Genomic DNA, 16,488 nt, shown 5'->3' with positions numbered 1-16,488 from the left:
AGACCATTGGAGATGATATGGAAGAAACCTCTTAGAAGTGCACCACCATGTCTACAGAGATTGCTTATCAAAGTCCAAGGATACCGATGTCAAGTCAAGTATCGACCAGGAAAAGACATGATTCTTTCCGATACCTTGAGCCGACTTCCTAATCCCAAGGAAGCACGCGATGTTCCGCTAGATGTCAGAGTGGAATCCATCTGCACTGAAGCCGAAGATTCGCACCAGATTGACTTGATATACTTCGGACAACACAAGAGAACAGAGCTTCAGAGAGCTAATGATCCTGTTCTCAGATCACTATGGCAAATAGTCACTCAGGGATGGCCTGAGACCATCCAAGAATTGCCGACATCCCTTCGTCAATTTTGGTCTTACAGAGATGAAATTGGAGTATCACACGGAGTACTCTTCAAGGGAAGTCAAGTCATCATACCGAAGACACTAAGGAATGACATCCTTAGACAGCTTCATCTAGGACACATGGGAATCGAAAGCACGAGACGACTTGCTCGTGAGACAGTGTTCTGGCCAAACATCAACAAGGACATTGATCAGTTGATAAAGCAGTGTGAAACATGCCAGAAACACCAAGCAAGACAGCAGAAAGAGCCACTGCATCCCCATGATGTACCACCAGCACCATGGACCAGACTGGGAAGTGACTTGTTCATGCTCAATAGACAAGAGTATCTACTCGTTACTGATTACTATTCCAAGTATCCGATCATTGCTAAGCTAACCGATACATCCAGTGCAGCTATAGCAAGACAGATGACGGGAATCTTCAGTCTGTTTGGTCCACCAGAAGAGATTGTGTCCGACAACGGTCCACAATTTGTCGGGAAACCATTCCAAGACATGTGCAAGAAGTGGAATATCAAGCACATCACTTCTTCACCGCACTATCCAAGATCCAACGGATTAGCTGAGAGAATGGTTCGTACAATCAAGAATCTGTTGACAAAGTGTTCTCAAACTAGCCAAGACAGTCAACTAGCCATGATGCACCTGAGAGCAACACCAGTTGACAATAACTTGAGATCACCAGCAGAGATGTTGTTTGGAAGACCCATCCGAACCACATTGCCAAGTCACTATCTTTCGAGAGATTCTGCTGCTACCGAATTTCTCTTGAATAGGCAAGACAAAATGAAGGAAGTGCATGATCGACATGCAAGTTCTGATCTGCCACCACTGCATGTAGGACAGCCAGTGAGAGTTCTGCATCCAAGAGACAACACTTGGATACCAGCCAAAGTATCCAAAATCTGTGAAGAACCTCGATCCTACGAAGTTTCAACGCCGAATGGAGGAATATTGAGGAGAAATAGATCTCACTTGAGGGAAATTCCATCCACCAACCCAACTCCGAAGCGTGTGAGGTTCGACGAAGAAAACCACTCCACAGAAACTCAACCAGAGGAAGACAACGTCCAACGAACACCAATGTCTAACTCTAATCAATCTCAACAGACACACTCGCAAACCACGAGGTCTGGACGCACTATTCGCAAACCAGAGAGATTCATGTTCGACGATTGAACATTATGAACACTCTAAACTCTCAAACAAAGAAGAGAAAGAGAAGAAAGAAGACAACACTGAAGACATTAGTGTAGTTTTAAGTTTGTTATGTGCATGTATAAACATTGTACATTATTTTTGGTATGTCAAGATAGTGTTTACGAAATTATCAAAAAGACACTATAACCAAAACTTATTGTTTGGAAATATTGATTTCAGGATCAATCCGGTTATCCAAATTATTTTCAGTTTTTTGCACAAGATTGAAGTTATGTAAAATTGAAGATGCATACAGTTTATCACAAATTGGTATTATTCTCACAAACCAAACAATTTCTATATTATTATCTGATAAATCATAACTAAGCCAAATTACCAAAATTTGCAGACTACCAAAAGTATTGTTTGAAAACAATATCATTGAAATTTGAAATTCTCAATCTTATCAGAAGAAGGGGGATGTTACGATATCAGTATGGATATCTAAGCACTCCATACACCCCCCGCAACATGGATACCATGCCTGTTGATTGACCTGCCTAGCTGGCCTGTATAATAAACCTGTATATACGTTCATACCAAAGTCTCCACCAGAGTCCTTTTGTATTGGATCATTATATACTCTGCGTTTTACACAAGTCCACACAGCTTGCTAAAGCACGGTAAATATTTTTCAGATTTTTTTTTTAAATAAATCTAATGATCATTTTGATGCCATAAAATTATTATCGGCATCTCATAAACACACTTTTTAGGCTTGTGAGAAGCATAAACCAACATTCGATCTGGTCAATCTTAAAGTAGATCTAGGCTAGCACATAACACAATAAGTCACAAAGTTTATATATGGGTGTCCAAACTTCGTGCACTTTTCAAAAATATTCATCAGGCTTAATTTTGTCCACAAATTATTCATTATTTATACAAAACCAATTCAAGAAATAAACCACATTGACGGCGAGATCGTAAACTATAAAATCATTGACGAAAATGTAAAGTAGGTCACGGGGTTTCGCCGGTATCGCGATCTCAAAAATCTATTCCGATCGGCGAATGCGGGCTGTGCTGGAAAACCGTTCAGAAAAAGTGTGACCTAACTTCGCGCACCAAAGCTTTTGTGGATATTTAAACAAAGACTCAAGCTCAAAAAGTGAAATATTTATATCAGATTGATGGCAAAATGCTATGGAATCGGTTAGTACCACATTTAACTCACATTTTTTATGATTTCTGCTTGTAAAATTGTGATATCGTGATGCTTGTTGCTTTCTTCAAAACGGGCGCTAACGGTGACAAATTTGCCGATCTTTTGCCAATATTTTCATGAATACTGGACTAATCCTAAAGAAACTTTCAGCGAAGGGTAATTTTAGGTCGCTTTTTACATTGATGATGTCAGATTTTAAGGATATTGGCTAGTTTTGGAGATAATGACCGTCCGCGAAGTTTGGACACGCGCGAAGTTTGGACTCACTGCCATACTAGAACTTCTACACATTTTTGACATTGTTTAGGCTTAGCTTTAGGCTTAGCGTAATCTTTTCACAGATAGGTTTTAAGTAGCCAATCAAAATTTGGCATCAAGGTGACGTCATATCGGCTTTAAATTATGTTCAGTCGATTCTACGCCCCAAATTACTCATACTCAACATTTCAAAGTAAAAATCTAACACGGAATATAATTTTGGCGGCCCACTGTGCGCCGCGCGCGCCGTCTGGAGCTGGCGCGGTAAAAACGGTTGGCCACTAACATCAAATCCAGCAGGTGGGACAGGCAGTCTGCAAGTCAAGGGCAAGCCTGCCCTAATCAAATGTTATTAAAGAAACAAGGTGCTAATGTGATGGATGCATGATTAGTATAATTGAACAATAATTATTTACTTTAAGAAATATACCGTATTTACCGCCAAAGGCTCATAACTCCTCTCACTCTCAGACTCATCACATCATATCCTTGACCTTGTTCATTAAATGAGTGCTCACCTCAGACTCAGCTCAGTCGGTCGACGTTCACTTCGAGTGCGACTACGGTACCTCAGCGCCGCCGGGGCCGGGGCCGGGCCCCGGGCGCGGTCGAGGTCAGAGTCTATACCGCGCTGGTTTTAACATGCGCATCCAACGTCCAGCGTATTCTTGAAACTTTGCGTTACGTCTCATTTTGAGCAAAACAAATCACAAAATTTGCCCAGCAATTTGTTTTATTTTATTACAAAAGCAATATGACAGTTTACCCTTTAAAAATATATCACCTTTAAGTCAATATCATGGACTTGATATATAACTTAATGGGGTAAATTGTTCCCGGGAAATTGCCGGGATTATTGCTTTTCCCCCTTTAATCCCGGCTTATTATATATCTGGGGGGGGGGGGATTCCTTATCTTCCTGCACAAAGTATTTTCTTAAAAGATTATCAATGGCATAAATTTGGGGAACTTTCGGGAACTAAAAAAAAATTGCGTTATATATCACACCGCCCCACTCTTAGAAATGTGGTTCTTTAATCCTCCTCGGCCGGGCCCTCGGCATCAAAACTGTGTTTTCTTCATCGATGCAGGTCTATTGACGGTATCAGCGATGAGTTTCTATGATCCACTAATAAAAAACAAATCACGATAATGAATTGTCAAAAAGTACGGTGGTTTTTACTTCGTTAAGAAAATAATTCAAAATATAATATTTTGCAATAACTTTTAAAAAGTTATTGAAATGTTAAATTTGCTCCTCGATCGGAATAGTTTACTCGATGGCGCATAATAATTAAATGCCGTGCTTGTGATTATAAGTTTCTTGTTGTTGCTCATTACAATATCAAAAACATTAAAAAGTAGACATTTCTATAACATCTTGAAAAAAAAATGTTCAATATGAGCAATAAAATGTGTCTTTACTAAACAAAATGTGTCTTTTTTATCAAACCTTTATGTGAAAAAACAATTTTGAGAACTTTAGGAAATTGCCAGTTGGATAAGCTTTATTTAGCCTTACATGGAAAAGGGGCAAGACTAATTTTTTTTTTCATTTTTTTAAAGCACTTTTATAATTATTTTTTTCACAGCTGTTTTCAGGTAGGCTTTGCCCGCAAAGGATACAAAAGTTAGAGACGGTAGGACCTATAGACAAATTGAGAGAATCTGACATGCGGCCAATCACGATATAGGCCCTATTTTGTAAAAAGTATATAAGCTCGTTAAATTTCATCAACTTTGTAGCTCTCACAATAGTTGTGATAAGGATTTTCAAAAGAGAGTTCATTCTGGACTTCTGGACGTCATAACGCCAATGAAATTAGAGTCAATGATGTTACGATCACACAATAATTTTTGTATTTTATTATAGGCCTATCAAATGAAAGATAGGCGTATATAGATTGCAACTGTTAATGATATCCATCATAGTAAAGCATGATCATGATGATAAGGAAGTAAGGAACCTTCAAACCTGTACTCAGGTCATAAAGTGATATCCTTCCCATTCGTGGCAGCCAACTCGGATTCACTGGGACTTATGTAATTTTATGTAATGATATTATTTTTGTATTTTGAACTGCCCGGAATGAATAATAAATAGATAATGAGTTGCAGGACTAACAATTCCCTGCCTTTCCAGAAGGATTTCACAAAGTTCACCCTGATCATATTTGAAACAAATTAGATATAAAAAGGAAGAAAACGTAGCATTTGGAAGACAAATTTGAAATACTTGAGTAATTTGAGTGTGTGACGTCATCGGTCCCCCATTCACATACCGATCGACTTAACCTAATGATCACCGTGGCCCAGTCTGACGCTGTGTCAGTGACAAGAAGCATGATAAGGGCCATAGAGACCTATTATACTTTCTTTATGATATTTATATTTTTTTAGGTCTCGTTTTGAAATTCTCACGCTTGTCAGTTTATTTTCTTTATATTAAGATCTACATAATGTTGGATCCGTGGACTTGACCTTGAATTTCTTGAAATGAAACATATTTCATTTCATAAAAAAACAACGATTGATGAACTCCTATGTTGATATTCTTTCCGTTTCAATCGTTTCTTCCCCTTTGTCTTTATCTATCTGTATCCATGTAGGGTCCATGATGTAAGTCAATGTTTTTTTTTTAAATATTCAAAAAAAGTTGCTTATGGTCTATATGAGGCTCGAACTCATGACCCTCGCGTTATTAGCACGATGCTCTGCCGACTGAGCTAACAGACCGAAGCTGCACTAATTTGCGACAATTACATATTCATTTCTTATGACTTAGTTAGTCTGCATAAGCAGACTTTTTTGGACAAGAAAATAGGGACCGATCAGAGTGGAGATAAATGTATCAAAACAAAATCACAGAAATAATTTACATGAAAACAGGGTTAAACGACCGAGAAATCCACTTAGGGATTTTGATTCAGCGATACTATAAAGTAAATAAAGGCTACCCCGCATAGTCTACGTAAAACGAAACTGACACAGCGAGACTACATGCAGTTGGACAGGTGGGAAGTGCATAAACCTCGATTCATTTCAATAGCCAATCAGCGCGGTCTATTCTATGGAAAATTGCGCAATGTGAACATGATGAATAGTCTATAAATCGAAAAGGAACTGACAAGTACACAAGTCAAGCACACGGGAATTAGTCTGCTATGCAGACTCTGAATGGCTCGTGAGGTGGGATCTGCTGGTTTGCGAAGCAAACCAGCTGAAAGGGCCTGGCGAGCGAAGCGAAGCCTCAGTAGACATAGTCTGCTATGCAGACTCGTTGAATCAGATGAGGTACACACACTGCAGATGTGGTCTACATCTGTGTACACACAATGCCATCGCCTGAACCCGCCAAACTATAGTGACCAATTGCAAAAGCTTTTGCAAATGTGAAAAGTGACAGAGGTTTTTTTATCCAATCAAAATCATTCTTACTCTTAGGTATTCGCAATCTACAGCATTTTCTGCAAAATGTCTTTTTTTGATAGGGTCTCGACGTATATATTTTTTTACAACAATGTGAAGTCGCACCAAACGTTTCGTTTCCCGCACTTGCCCATTGGCTCATGTACAAATGGATTTCCAAAAACCTCAAAAGTGACAGAACTTAATTTGACTAAAATAAAATGAAAATCATATCATGTTCAAGGTGAGAATCTGCTCTATTCTATTCTGTTTTGATAGATCACCTTGTTGACGCGTTTGGGAGATGTCTTAGCAAATCCCTCAAAAACGGCGTATTTTCTATTATTCTCCATAATTTAACACGCTACGCACTGCAAAAAAGGAGCGCAAACAAATTGATATGCAATAAAGCATGGAAAAGGGCACAGAAAACACCATGTTAAGTTCAGCTCGGTCCCAGGGTCATTTTAGCACAGAGTGGTCTGAGTTAAACTGGACTTCCGAAATACGAGAGAGAATGAGAAGGAACAGATCTGTGTAATGGATTAAAATTGAAATGTATTGTAAATAATATCATTATAAAATTGTAAATAAAATAATTATTTAAAAAAAATATCATACGATATGTGGAGCATCACAGTGAAGGAATGACATGGTCGCCGTTTAGTAAATCCCCCCCTAAACTTAAATGATTCAACTCCTTCAATTCGCCCCTTCCTTCACACACCTGTCACACTCCATCGACGACGGATCCATACGGGGAGAAGCGGCTGCCCCCGGAGGGGCCACTTACATTGACGAGTGGATACCATGCGCGACCCAAAAAACACGTAAAAAGGATGCCTTTTTCACGATAGGGCACGTTACGTACGTAACGTGATAAGGGTGTCAAAAACACAAAAATAATGAAAAAAGGGTATCTATTTCACTAGGAAAATTACGTGTTTAGGGTCGAATTTGCGGGAATGATAAAACAAAATTAAAAAATGTTTTATAAAGGATGTCCTTTTTGCCCCAACACTTCGTGTTTAGAGTCCGATTTGCGCGAGGTGTAGAAGCTGGGGTCGTACTAAACCAAATAAGGTAAAGCCGACGACCGAAGGAGCCGTAACAATAAAGATTCAGTAATTAAAAAAGGGATAAAACCACGCCGAAAACAGCTTTCCCGTGTTCTTCATCTCTTTCGATTCGTATTGTATCGCGCAATCTCCCGAGCTTTATTTTGATAGAGAAGAGTTCTTCTGTTTTTTTTTGTTTTTTTGTGGTAATTTTCGATAGATTGACGGCGCTGATTGGCTAATGCATCGAGATGCGTGAATGCCAGCGTACGTGTGTACATCGCTTCGCACTAACTGTAAGTAGTCTCGCTGTATCAGATAGGGTAGTTAACAAAGGCTAGCGGGGTGGTCTTTTTTTATTCATAGTATTGCTGAATTGGAATCCCTTTTGGATGGTTTCCATATCGGTTCCTATATTTATCATCATTTTCTGTATGTTTTTATTTTTAAGCACTTGTCTGCACTCAAAACAGTCCTTAAGTTTTTGACGTGTCAACAAAGGTCTTCCTACGCAGACTAACTAGACTATGAGTAATTACTATTTAATTTTCCTTCTACTGGGCAGCTACGGTCTGTTAGCTCAGTCGGCAGAGCATCGTGCTAATAACGCGAGGGTCATGAGTTCGAGCCTCATATAGACCATGAGCAATAATTTTTTATGTTATCAAGTAATTATTTATGTTGGTGTTAGAATCCATAAATGCCAGTGGTGGTAACGATTTCAAAATGAGTGCGTAAAGAATCCAATAAAACGACCGCCGCAGTGTCTGGATGTAAAAATATAATTTTGTAGGCCTACCACAGGATTCTGGATATAATTGTGTCATTGCTAAGAAAATGGCCAAATAATAGTATAAACGCGCATCGGATCTTTTTCCAAGCAATAATAATGATACACTCCCACATATCTGTAATGACGAGTCAGTGTAGGCATAATTGTTTTCACCTGAGATATCATGTAACTTCGCTTCATGTAACTGCACCAGATGTAGATCAACGATGATATTATAGAGAAAATTAATGGGTTTATATGTTTTCTCATTTATTTATTTTCACATATTTAAACTGAGAAGGGTAGCCCAATCAGCAACAAGATGGGTTTCGTTGGGGCCCTTCGTAAACAAACACAAACATCAAACATGGTCAAATACATGTATAAACAAAGAATAGAGCATATTAAACACTAATATTAAAAATCAAATAATGAAATCATCATAATTAACTATGGAAATGAAATGTGATACTGTACAAAATGTTACCTAAAAGTAAACGGGACATCAGTGTTTCCTGTGGGGTTTACTGCAACCAGTTTCATTCATCTTTAAGATTCCTGATAGCAGGCCACCACCTAGATTTTGTAACCGGGTGACTAGAAGGAAACAGGCTTCATATTCACCCCCCCCCCCCCGGTGCCACCATCTTTCATTCGGGTATACAGGTACCAGCATTCATTGGTTATATCATGATTTTGTAATGTAAAGTTAACTCATTTTATTAATCATGAAAGAACAAAGGAACGATGACATCACAAAAAACTGTTTCCTGCATTTCAGCATTTTGATGTCCCAAATAAAAGGAACGTGATGAAAAATATCCACAGGTTCCTAAGGTTAAAAACAATAATGAAAATAATCACAAAAAACCTGAGAAAAATCGCTGAGCAAACTAGAATGCCCACATGGGAAAAGTAACCAGTTTTTGCCACCATAATCATAAATTTGCTTCATGAGAATATGCACATCAATGAAAAGATATGCTTCTCTCTTCTATTTGAAGTCCATCCCAACGTGACTGAGAACGATTGAAAGTGGTGCTACCAAAGTCCCATTTGCAATAGAGCAAATTACGATTTTAAGTAAGTTTTCTGGCTTTTACTGCATGTCATCTATTTGGAAAATATAGTTCATAAATTGATTACCAATTTTCTCTTCTTTTACATGCAGGGGCGGCGGAACTGATTTTCGTTCGAGGGGCAAAGTAAAAAAGGGCACTAATTTGCCCCCCAAAAAGGCATTTTGGTGCAAACGGATATTTTCACCATGGGGTTATCATCTATTGTGTGTTTTGTAGTAATTAAGTTGAGCAAAGTTTTTTTAAGTGATGTAGGTTTTATATTTTCGCGAGTGAGCAGATTAGAAAAAAAATTCAAATCTGAAATTGTAAACTCGCTTTTGGTCAATTATGGACCTAATTACTGTTCTTTGCGACATGTTGCGAGCGCGAATCACGAACTCAAACTTTTGGAAATTAAGTAATAAGACATGAAAAGTTTAACATCCAAGCAGTTTTTGTAATCATGAAAAAAAAATATGAATCTAACTAAAGAATTAACTCGAGCGCAAAGCGCGAGCTGACATTTTAAATATACTCACCAGGAATAAATTTTTTTGAAGACTGCATTGAATAATCGAATAATCGAATAATACAAGCGAGCTGAAAATTTGTGATGTGACCAGAAAAGACATTCTCGGCATTTTATTTAACCAGGAACAGAACGAGTACCTTAATAAAAAACAATTGATGCCCCCTTCTCTAGTGACTGAGTAATGGCCTTGCAGTGGCAGATCTAGAGGGGGGGGGGGGGTTAACATGGAAACAGAACAGTGGCGGATCTCCGGAGGGAGGGGGGGGGGTAAGACGTATGCATTATGTCACAGTTTATCGTTAATTCTTTAACACCTATTCTCTGTATGATATTTATTCATTTCGTTCAGTGAATTGATGAAATGATGGAATTTATTTATGAATTTGTGTATATTTTTGTATGTTTATGAATTTTACTGGTACTTTGATGTATTTTTATGAGTTATTATGATATGTATCATTAATTATGAAGTTATGATATTAATGAAGCCAGAATCTGTTTGTATTCACTGGAAGAAGCAATTGAAAAATACTTTAAAACAAAAAAAAATGTTATTGGGTCAAACCAACTTGTCAAACAACCCTCTTAGCAAAATGTTAGATTCGCCAGTGCCTTGGTGTGTTCAGTCACCTAAAAGTACCTGAAAAAGTTCCTGTAGCTCATTTCAATTCTTTTGAGAACTGAATAAGGAGGGAAAAATTTAAGGGAACTTCCCTGGCCTCTTGCGAAATATGTTTTCCTTTTCTCATTTCTTTCGTTCTCTTTTTATACGGTAAAAATGCTTTATGCATACATGAGTTCATGGACGTCAGCGCAGAGGATTATCTTTTCTTTCTATCGTTGCTTCCCTCTAACTGCCTGAACACAAAAGATAATCCTCTGTGCTGACGTCCATGAACTCATGCATGCATAAGGCATTTTTACCCATGCATGAGTTAACAAAATATGAACTGCTCAGATTTGGTCAAATTCGCAATTTTTAAAATTAAAACAGCAATGTTTTCTTTCTTACACATGCATTCATTGGTAAAAAAAAAATGGTAGTACCCCAAGCTACTTTTCGTATTTTCCACCATATGAAAAGGTATATCGTATATGAAATAGCTTGAATTATTATACATACAAAATGATGATTTATTTGTTAATTATTTATTTATTTAAAAAGGTAATCCAATATGATGAGATACTGTTTTACATGGGGCCTGCGATTAAGTCATATCGATTCTTTTAGTGTAAACTTGTACCGTTACCTGAATTTTCTTGTAACAAGGAAACATTACACAATTTTAAAATGCAGATACACGTATAGGCCTACAGAGCGGATTTTTTCCAGTCGAGAAATTATGTGACTCTAGGATTTTTGAAACCATACATGGCGGATCTGGGGGGGGGGGTGGGCACGTCCGGCCCATGACCCCCTATCAAGAGACATAGTCAATACTTTTGAGAGTGCAGACCATTTCATTTTTTGGCTGGTCAAATTTTACGTGGGACAATATGACTCCATTTTTGGGTGATTGTTTTTTTTTTTTGCTTGTCAAATTTCCTAGGGAAAATGTTCCCGCCCCTTGGTGAGATCCTTAATCCGCCCCTCTCTGACTGTCTTTACTGATATTTCCGACCGAGTTCACCCCTATGAGGTTCCACAACTCCCCAAACATAATAGATTGTTCGCATAACAAAATAAAGAAAGGGAATTCAAGAGAAAAAGAGGGTTTCAGTCGTGTATGCTTGTTATCATTAAGTAATCAAGAAGTTAACACTTTTTTTGGGGGGGGGGTTTTGAAGCAAAAATTACCAACACAAGATCTGGAGAGTATTTTCACAAGGAGAGTTTTGTCAGTGAGTTTCATCGATGGAATTCCTCCCAGTCAATCAGATATAATGGCTTCCAGTAGCTTAATTCGGTTCAAAACACTGACAAAAAACTTCATCACAATTGTTCATAATACGCTCTCATCCTGGCACTTCACCTTCCCTCCCATACATGGGCAGATCCAGGAATTTCTAAAGGGGGGGGGGGCATTTTTGTTAACAAGCCCCACCAAAAGTCAGGAAAAAAATGAACAAGCATGCACAATTGGACTTGCGTGTACACGACATATTCAAAAACAAAACGTGCCCCACCCGGATCCGCCACTTTTCCCTTATACTGGCGTACAGACATAGGCGGCGGAAGCGGGGGGGACGTGTCCCCCCCTAAATACGGTCCCCCCCCCTAAAAATTTTTTTGCTAACCTTTTTTTTTTTTTTTTTTTTTTTGCTTGTCAATTTTTTTCTCTGCGTCCCCCCTAAATTCACGTGGACCCCCATTGAAACGTGTGTTGTCCCCCCCTAAAATTTATGTTGATTACCTTTTTTTTTTGGCTTGTCAAAAATTTTGGAGCACTCGTCCAATTTTTTACATGTGTCCATCCCAAAATTTCAGGTAGACACCCCCAAAAATTTTTTCCTTCCGCCGCCAAAATAACTGCAATAACAAGACAATGGGACGATTGGACGTGAATGTTACATGTTTCCCGGGATTTCCCCAAATGTTACGTCATGCCCCATTAGCATCCATTCATCTGATTAATGTAGCTTAGTGTTTGTCATTAATCGGGCATCATAAGTTTTTTCCTATAAAATACAAATGACAAAGAGGAAACGGTACGGCGTCCTCGAAGCGGCAATCTCTTCCATCACACGGAAAAGACATAGGCATAAATATTCCATTTTGTAATTGGATGAAAGAATGGCGGCCATTATCGTTTTTGGTCTGCTCCTCGTAAAAAATATACCGACTTTCCGTAAGTATTGAGTCCTTACAGTTGAACAGTGGTTTTTCTCTCTTTCTCGTGCCTTATATGATTACCAGAAGTATGGCATCGGATAGTAACATAATCACGTTTCCATAACGACAATTGCATGATCGAGAAGGGCGGTGAATGGAATATGGATGAATCTCATTTATCCATACAAATATTTTTATTTCAATTGAATATTTTATACGGAATTACACTTTTTTCTCTTCCCAACATTCATGACAAAAACAAACATATTCAAATCATTAAAAAAATATGGATTCCACAAAATAACCGGTTATCATTGTCATCAATTTTTATCTTTTTTTTTCTCTCTTATCATGTCATATATTTTGTTAATATTTCAATTTGTAATATTGCTGAAACGCATTAGTATTAATTTCTAGTATTTTGGCAGTTTGATGTATAATTTGTATAATTATATTTGTGATTTGACAGAATATCCTTTAAAAAAATCAATGCATTCTCTACTAAACTTTAAGAAATATTTTGATTTTTTTGAATGACATAATGCTAGCTTGATTTCGACTCTTGAAGAGAGACCGTAGGAATCCAAATACTGTAATGAGGGTCTATTTCAAGGAGTTCGTTTTCTTGTTCTTGCAGACGCATCCACTGACATCATCCTGACGCAAGGGAGTCCAGAGGAGTATTATATATTTAACAATACATGTAGCCAACCTCCATGTCAACAATGCTCCCCGGCCTGTCCACCTGTTTCCGTATCAAGCCCCCTTGGAACCACCCTCGTTGCTACATTCATAGATCTTCGAATCCCTGCAGATAATAAGATAACATTTACCAACCTGAACACCAGTAAGGAGTTGCTTTCCATTTCAGGGATATCTCAAATCATCGATCCGATTTATGTTGATTCCTCGCAATTGAAAATGGAAGTGGAGAAAGTCGATGAGGCCAACCTTCCTTCCACGGTTTTTCAAGTGAGATTTTCTTTTGTAGGTAAGCCGAACCCATGCATTTCACACCTTGGTGAAAAGGCAAAGGTGCTTGTTTTTAATATGATCGTGCATGTATGTTAAACAAATCGACTATGCTAGAAATAATGAAATTGATGACGAAGTATTTTATGTTTTTAATACCTTTTTTGATAACTTCTTTCTAAAAAAATAAGAGGATTACGCCTACTAATACCACCCATTATTTACCATGATTTTCTTTTTAAAATATTCATTATGAATTCCCTTTATGTTCACACGTCTTTTTCTATCTTATATGATTTTCTTGAATAGTTTGTCTGGTAGAGATTGCAATTGACTTTATTTACTTCACTATTATTATCTTTTATATAAAACATGTATATATGTTTGTAATTCTATGTGTTTTATGTTATGCAGGGCCCCCTTGTGAAACAGTATTAAAATTACTGATGGGGATACCTTGTTGAAATTAAACTAACGGAATAAATAATAAATGAATAAACAAAATCACTCAACGATGCATATTATACTGAAATCATGTCGCTTTCGCTTTACTTATCCAAACTTTTCTTACAATTCGCTTTCTAGAAAACAAGAAAAGTGAAACATTGAACCCAACTCACGTATATCCACTTTTCACAAACAATATCACAATGAGTATTTTTATTTACCTAGAGCTGTAGAGAGAAGGTCTGTGAAGTTATGAACGTTTCCCTATTCAAAATGCATTTTTGATAAGGAAAAGCGCATTTTGAATAAGGAAAAGTGCATTTTGAATTAGGAAGAGTAATTTCACTAAAGAAAATTGTAATTTGAATAAGGTGAAAATGAATAAATCGCTAACTTCATAATTTGAAGAAAGAATAAGGACAAATGAATAAGTAGCTATTTTCACATTTTGAATAAGAAATGAGGAATAAGTAATTAACTTCACATTGTGGGGAATAGTGAATAAGTAGCTAATTTCACTGCCCTCCACAGCGATATTAATTAAAGGAGAATAAAACATTTGGCTCAAGTCATCTTCGTATGAGAACAGACAAATTAGTGGATAAGATCAATGCAAATTCGAGAACAATTTATTTGACAAACAATGTAAAAAAATGTACGCATTCGAATTTCGAAATCACTAATGCTATGGAGACCCTCGCATTGGCAATGTGATCAAAATTTTTGATGTCACAGAAGTACGACCCCCACCCAACATCCATTATCGTTCAGTCTTAATAAGGTGTTACAAAATAATTGCTGTATTCTATGAAACCCATATAAAAATGTCCTCCCATATGAAAAAAATACCTGATCTATGGACAGACAGGATAAAAGTTGAAATTCATGTAAAAAAGGTAATTGGGGAGTTGTACCACTGTTGCATAACACAAATTTGCTTTATTGCCAATGGGAGGATGGCCATTAGTGATGTCAACAGTCAAGTGTTCATAACTTTCTCATTATTTGTCCAATTTTTGTCAAACATTCATTGAATCGTTTCTTTATTTATTTTCTTGAAAAAAAAATGGTGACATGACAAATATGCTCCTGCGACATTTGCTCGGGTTCTAATCTCTCAAAGGGCGCAGAGTAAGAGCTAGGATTGCAAATGAGTTTTGGTTCAGAACAATGTAAATATTTAGAGGTTAGATTTTAGGTTTGGCTTAACGTTCAGATTTTCCATCGGAGCAATTGTCGCCAGAGCAAATGTCATGGAACCGAAAAAATAATTGTTTGAAATGAACTCTAATGGCAAGAAAATACCCCGACGTAATCACAATTATACAATAATAAACTGTTATTTCTTGTAATGATGATAAGTATACAGTAAATGGAACGCTGATCACCAATGGAACTAAATAGCGTGAAAGATAATAATAAGAGAGTGAAGAGAGACATAAGAGAAAGAAGAGAGGGAGAGGGAGAGAGAGAGAAACAGGGAGAGGCTACCAATACAATGAGGTATAACTTTAAATGTAGATGGAAAGCGACAATGTACATGTTCCCCCCCCCCCCGGCTCAAGTTTGGAGATTGGAGTGCCGCCCATCATGGTCAAATATTATTTTAGGTCAAAAACTTTGAAATTTATACTACGCCCTAATTAAAAAAAAGTCTTCTTATTCCCAAAGTTTGTATGAATAAAGAAAATATGTGTTAATGTGGGTCTTCACAAATGTAATTATATGCAAAGGATAACTAGAAAGGAAAGGGTGATAAATTTTTTATTTTTCGATGTTTAAGCACATTATTGCTTATAACGACAGACATTCTTCTGCAGTAAAATAGTATTGGACGAACTAATTTATGATTATACATAACTAATTTTACCTATTTTGCATTTTTTTGTACTTTTATTTTGTTGTGAAGTTTATTTTTAGTTATTTGTTGAATTATTTCCTATATTATTAGGGAAGGAAAAGTTGTAATACGTATGTTATATTTTGACAAGTTCTATGATTGATTATGAACGCAGAAACACCCCCCCCAAAAAAAAAAACAGTTATAGATGTCACCGATTCAACATAATTGCTTGAGACTGAATTGTGTAATTTCACACGTTTGTATTTAAATTGATATCATAGAAATCATTTTGAACAATAAACGCTCCAAAAGTTCACATTTGTCTCCTCTTTATTAAATGATACAATAGCAAATTTTCCATCTTTATTTATTTTCTTGAAAAAAAATGGAGACATGATAAATATGCACCTGCGACATTTGCTCGGGTTCTAATCTCTCAAAGGGCGCAGAGTAAGAGCTAGGATTGCAAATGAGTTTTGGTTCAGAACAATGTAAATATTTAGAGGTTAGATTTTAGGTTTGGCTTAACGTTCAGATTTTCCATCGGAGCAATTTCGCCAGAGCAAATGTCATGGAACCGAAAAATAATTGTTTGAAATGAACTCTAATGGCAAGAAAAAACCCCGACGT

General features: G+C 37.1%; 3 protein-coding genes and 2 non-coding genes across 11 annotated transcripts in view; 3 read left to right on the top strand and 2 right to left on the bottom strand.

Annotated features, from left to right (window-relative positions):
* Positions 1–8,736, bottom strand: part of LOC121411400 (gamma-tubulin complex component 6-like) — a 56,590-nt gene extending 47,854 nt beyond the window's left edge. For 3 of the 6 annotated variants that reach the window (XM_041604103.1, XM_041604107.1, XM_041604108.1), the window contains exon 1: positions 3,432–3,472. The gene's annotated coding sequence lies outside the window, so the exon portion shown is untranslated. Of the gene's footprint in view, positions 1–3,408; positions 3,485–8,717 lie in introns of those variants that run through there. The other 3 variants (XM_041604106.1, XM_041604105.1, XM_041604104.1) reach the window with 3 other exon arrangements.
* LOC121412073 (uncharacterized protein K02A2.6-like) lies at positions 13–1,545 on the top strand. The gene has a single exon (XM_041604984.1). The coding sequence runs from the start codon at positions 13–15 to the stop codon at positions 1,543–1,545; it is 1,533 nt and encodes a 510-aa protein (XP_041460918.1).
* Positions 5,656–5,728, bottom strand: TRNAI-AAU. The gene has a single exon. It is a non-coding gene; the product is annotated as a tRNA-Ile (tRNA).
* TRNAI-AAU lies at positions 8,028–8,100 on the top strand. Its single transcript has one exon. It is a non-coding gene; the product is annotated as a tRNA-Ile (tRNA).
* Positions 8,737–12,482: 3,746 nt separating the features above from the next.
* Positions 12,483–16,488, top strand: part of LOC121411397 — a 47,972-nt gene continuing 43,966 nt past the window's right edge. The window contains exons 1-2 of one of the 2 annotated variants that reach the window (XM_041604102.1): positions 12,483–12,612; positions 13,234–13,587. In XM_041604102.1, the coding sequence (XP_041460036.1) occupies positions 12,558–12,612; positions 13,234–13,587 (409 nt within the window). In that variant the 5' untranslated portion in view covers positions 12,483–12,557. The remainder of the gene's footprint in view (positions 12,613–13,233; positions 13,588–16,488) is intronic. The other variant, XR_005969462.1, reaches the window with a different exon arrangement.

This window comes from Lytechinus variegatus, chromosome 3, assembly GCF_018143015.1.
Source record: "Lytechinus variegatus isolate NC3 chromosome 3, Lvar_3.0, whole genome shotgun sequence".
In the NCBI taxonomy this organism is placed as follows: Eukaryota; Metazoa; Echinodermata; class Echinoidea; order Temnopleuroida; family Toxopneustidae; genus Lytechinus; species Lytechinus variegatus.
Note: the sequence above shows the minus strand (reverse complement) of the source record. Positions and strands in the feature narration are given on the sequence as shown.